Source organism: Dendroctonus ponderosae, unplaced genomic scaffold (assembly GCF_020466585.1).
Source record: "Dendroctonus ponderosae isolate FM_Combo_2020 unplaced genomic scaffold, Dpon_F_20191213v2 Dpon_F_20191213_1, whole genome shotgun sequence".
In the NCBI taxonomy this organism is placed as follows: Eukaryota; Metazoa; Arthropoda; class Insecta; order Coleoptera; family Curculionidae; genus Dendroctonus; species Dendroctonus ponderosae.
In genome coordinates, this window is record NW_026017110.1 from 5,122,892 (window position 1) to 5,127,702 (window position 4,811).

General features: G+C 36.8%; 2 protein-coding genes across 6 annotated transcripts in view; both read left to right on the top strand.

Annotated features, from left to right (window-relative positions):
• The window catches only part of LOC109536507, a 12,769-nt gene that overhangs the window by 1,341 nt on the left and 6,617 nt on the right, over positions 1 to 4,811 (top strand). Inside the window, exon 1 of one of the 5 annotated variants that reach the window (XM_048665906.1) lies at positions 210 to 510. The exons of the other annotated variants lie outside the window; for them this stretch is intronic. The gene's annotated coding sequence lies outside the window, so the exon portion shown is untranslated. Of the gene's footprint in view, positions 1 to 209; positions 511 to 4,811 lie in introns of those variants that run through there. 5 annotated transcript variants of the gene reach the window in all.
• The window catches only part of LOC109536505 (serine/threonine-protein kinase RIO1), a 3,042-nt gene continuing 1,641 nt past the window's right edge, over positions 3,411 to 4,811 (top strand). The window contains exon 1 of the mRNA XM_019902740.2: positions 3,411 to 4,741. Coding sequence (XP_019758299.1) covers positions 3,596 to 4,741 — 1,146 coding nt within the window. The 5' untranslated portion in view covers positions 3,411 to 3,595. The remainder of the gene's footprint in view (positions 4,742 to 4,811) is intronic.

Below are 4,811 nucleotides of genomic sequence, written 5' to 3' on the forward strand. Positions count from 1 at the left end.
CCTACACCGCATCCCCATTTCCAGTGTTTTCGAGTTTACATCGCTTTTATTTTCTTAAAGTTGGAACCTCAGCAACATTTTCCAGCTGGACCTTGTCTGATATTAATTTTTTGTCACAAAAATTATTTGTATGATTATATTAATAACGGACTTTCGAAATTCGAATAATTCTCAGAATCGCTGGATAAATTAACCCCCTGTACATGTTGTTCCACATTGGAAAAAATGGCTTCGTGACCTAAAATAGTATTTATTCTATCATTCATTAAAGTATTTGCCGGCACGCTACATATTGTTGGCTCCAATAATAAATTATCGTTATATGCTAGAACTGAATAGTTTAGTGGAGAGAATCAATCAAACCCGGTTACGGGTTGGGGCAGTAAAGTTTCCAGGCGATATCGTCATTTAGCCAGTTTGCCAATATTGTATTCAGTTGCATACATACGGTCGCAAGTCAAATAAATCAAGAACTTTTCGCCAGAATACAGCAAGTAACAAGCTCAACAGGTACGTTTCTTTTTTTTTCAACTATTAGAGCAATAATTCCCCATTGAACAATGATTGGGGATGAAAGTAGTTGATAATTAATGAGTCCTAAATCAAGCCAGTTATTGAATAATGGCGCTTTATGTTCTCCTTGACATATTCGATGGCAAAAACAAGTTTTTCCGCAGCCGCCCGCTGTTGTTGCAACCCAAGCATTGTTGGCGTTCTTGAAGAAAGCAAAGTCTTCATTCAACCTTTCATGTCGGCCGAATCAAATTACTACCAGACGTTTTTATCATTATGCCATAATTGCCTCACGGTTTAAACCTCAGATAAAATATGAATGTCCTGCGACTTTAATCATTATAATATAAATATGTTCATGCATATAATATAATGTATATAACATACAGGGTGTTCCGTAAATATGTTAAAATAAATGAAATAATAAAAAAAATGCTTCAAAGCCCGGAAAACATTCCTAAATATGTTAAAATATTTTAGCAGCGTGTTCTTCTAGTCATTTTAGAGGGAGGTTTTCCTGAGAATTTTTTCAATTTGAGGTTTCATTGTTGAGATATTTGACTTCCAAAATGGCGGAAAATATTAGTTTTGGTTGTGTTTCTTTAAAACGGTTAAACAAATAAACTTCAATTTGGGTATACATTATAATCTAATTGAGTGCCATTCTATCGTACTGTTTTGTGGTTCAGTTTACTTTTATACAGGGTAGACATGTGGAACCCCTACTTTTATTTTGATTAGAACTTTTTTGTGTGCATATAGACTTAGATCCGCATATATTTTTTAAATACCACAAATTATTTTCCTACTCTTTTATCTCTTATTGTTTTTTCATAAGACCACTACTTGGCCGCAAAAAATAAAATCGTTTTCTTTGCGTTCTCAAAATGTGTAAGTAATTAAGTTTGTTTTTAAAATCTAATAACGTTTTTATATGACAATTTTGCTACGCATTATTAGTGAATTACTAACAACCTAAATTATTTTTCGAAAATGTGTATTTCGGTTCAAATTACAATTATTAAGTTTTAATAAATTTAACTAAACTTACTTAACTTGAAAACTGTCAGCAGCCGCTGTAACATTTTTGACAATGAAAACTAAACGATATTTAACTGTCATAGACACAGCCTCCTTTGTTTATTGCACTTTTTGTATTCAAACGTTATTAAATAAAAATCCCTTAGTTACGTACTTACACATTTTGAGAGCGGCAAATAAAACGATTTTCTTTTTTTTGCGGGCAAACTAGTGGTCTTAGGAAAAAACAATAAGATATAAAAAAGTAGGTAAATAATTTGTAGTAACTAAAAAAATCATGCTGATAAAAGTTTAAGTGCATACAAAAAAGTTCTGATCAAAACAAAAGTCGGGGTTCCACATTTCTACCCTGTATAAAAGTAAACAGAACCACAAAACACTACCATAGAATGGCACTCAATCAGATTACCATGTATACCAAAATTGAAGTTTACACGTTTAACCGTTTTAAAGAAACACAACAAAAACTAATGTTTTCCGCCATTTTGAAAATCAAATATCTCAACAATGAAACCTCAAATTTAAAAAAATCTCAGGAAAACCCCCTTCTAAAATGACTTGAAGAACACGCTGTTAAAATATTTTAACATATTTACGGAACACCCTGTATATATAATATAATGCATATAATATTTATGCAGAAATATATTTAAACATGCAACATGGGGCTATAATCGTTCCAAGGGTTATTTTGGGCTTTTAAATGGGACTTGAAAAACACGAAAGAGAGGTACGAAGACCACATTGTATATGCAATTATTACTGGATGTTTAAAACGAGATAGTCAAAACACTTTTGGCGTGAAAGTGCGAGGGAGAACTGCGTACTTGGATTTCTCTATCTAGACATAACGGCATCGTAACGCATTTCGATGCTCGCTCGATCGATTTAGAAATCACTTCAAAAAAATTCATATAGGGTGTTCCATAAAAAGTTTCCATTCGCAAATTCAAAAGTCCAGACGCCCCCTGGTGGCTAAAATTACAAATACAAGTTAAGTAGTAATTTGACACTTGTTTTATTGACTGGTTTTATTGGTGTTTAATTATATTCTTTTCCTTCTTGGGTTTCAGCCAAAGTGTGAAATAAATGTTTTTATATCGTTTATTTCATAACGTTTCGGCGAGACAACAGCGCCATCATCAGATTTAAAATTCCTACAAACTCATAATTGGTAAACATTAGGTTCTTTTTTTTTCAACATTTCAACATTTTTCAACATTTTTATTTCACATTTTGACTGAAACCCAGGAAAGAAAAAAAGAAAAAAATGGTGTTTAAGTACATCTGATTGTGATTTGTTTTATTCTAATCAGCTTTTGCAAGCTTTTAAAGAAACAGATCGAAAAGTGTGCAAGTGTCAACTGTCACTCGACACCGTATTCGCGAGTTCAAAAGTCCAAACGCTGCCTGGTGGCTAAAATTATAACTAAAATTAATTAGTAATTTGACACCTGTTTGGTTGACATTGGGGTTTACCTATCCAATGAACATTTGAACATCGTTTTGATCCAATAGCAAGCTTTTAATTTTTGTTTTTTCTTTTCATTTATTTGATTCAATCATTTACATTTATTTTTCAACTCTGTAACAAGAGGGCTGTACAGTTTATCAGTAAAGATGTATAACGAAAAAATCAGTTTTCTTGCTTAATATCACGATTATAAACACACACAACGAGAGCAATAATTTCTCAATACGAAAATTTATCTGGATTTTGCGATATTTTGACCGAGTATCATACCATAGTGAACATGGTAAACAGAACGCTCATTCGCATTTGTTCATTTGCTCTCGACTTCAACCCGCGTTGCCAGATTGAAACGTCCAAACAGCATAACCCTAAACTTTTCCAAACACACAGATAGCAGAGGAAATGGAGCTAACCTCTATGGTCTCCAACATGCCAGCTAATGCCAGCATTTGCGAGTCTCTCAAAAACATAGATGAGCTTAGACCGAACAGTCGTAGTGTTTATACGTGCTAAGTTCCTGTTTGATCGCTTGTGTGTTAGTGTTCCGAAAAGCTTTTGCTGACCAACATGGACAGCGCGTACCTGAAGGAAGAGCAAATGTTTGCCGACGTAGAAGATGAAAGACACCTATGGAAAAATGTTGAAAAGATGCATATCCAAGAGACAGACTGGTTCGACAGTGATGATGATTTTCTAGACTACGAGGACGAATACAGCAAGCCCGGCTCGCACAACAACCAGCAGCAAAAATCCAGCAAAATGAGCAACTACCAGCCCACGGAGAATCTGTTGAAAAAGCATGCGAGCAAAATCAACGTGGACAAATACGAGGGGCCCGAACTGCCCAGTCACACAGTGAGCCACCTAATAACGGGTCAGAAAAAGGTGGAGGACTCACGGAGTAGACTCAAGGACAAAAGCGATAGGGCTACAGTGGAACAAGTCATGGACTTCCGGACGCGCACCATTCTCTACAAACTAATCAACAACGATTTTATCACAGAAGTAAACGGATGCATCTCAACCGGCAAGGAGGCCAATGTGTATCACGCGTCGTCAGATAAAGGCCGGGACTTTGCAATCAAAATCTACAAGACGGCAATATTGGTGTTTAAAGATCGGGACAAGTACGTAACTGGGGAGTTTCGGTTCAGACGCGGCTACTCCCAGCACAACAACTTCAAAAAGGTCCGCACGTGGGCTGAGAAGGAAATGCGCAACCTGTCTCGAATGCACTCAAACGGGCTCAATGTGCCTGAACCGGTCTTGCTGCGCTCGCACGTGCTCTTCATGTCGTTTATCGGCGAAAACGGCTGGCCGGCACCCAAGTTGAAAGACGCTGATCTCTCAGACTCGAAAATCAGAGAAATCTATCGAGAAGTCGTCATTATCATGTGGAAAATGTACAACAAATGCAAGCTGGTTCATGCAGATCTCTCGGAGTACAACATGCTCTACTACAATGGGATGGTATACATCATCGATGTGTCCCAAAGCGTCGAGCACGATCATCCTCTGGCATTAAACTTTCTGCGGTTGGATTGCACCAACATTACGACCTATTTTCGAAAGAAAGGCGTCGCCACACTGATTGTCAGGGAGCTGTTTGACTTCATCACCGATCCCTCCATCAACGAGACGAACATGCAGGAGTGCCTCAACAAGCTCTCTGAACAAGCAAGCACTCGTCCAGAACTCTCCTCAGCTGAACAGGTACTTGGCCAACGTTTACTTTTAACAGCATTTCATTATCTATGTTGGGTAAATAAGAAGCCGGTTAAAT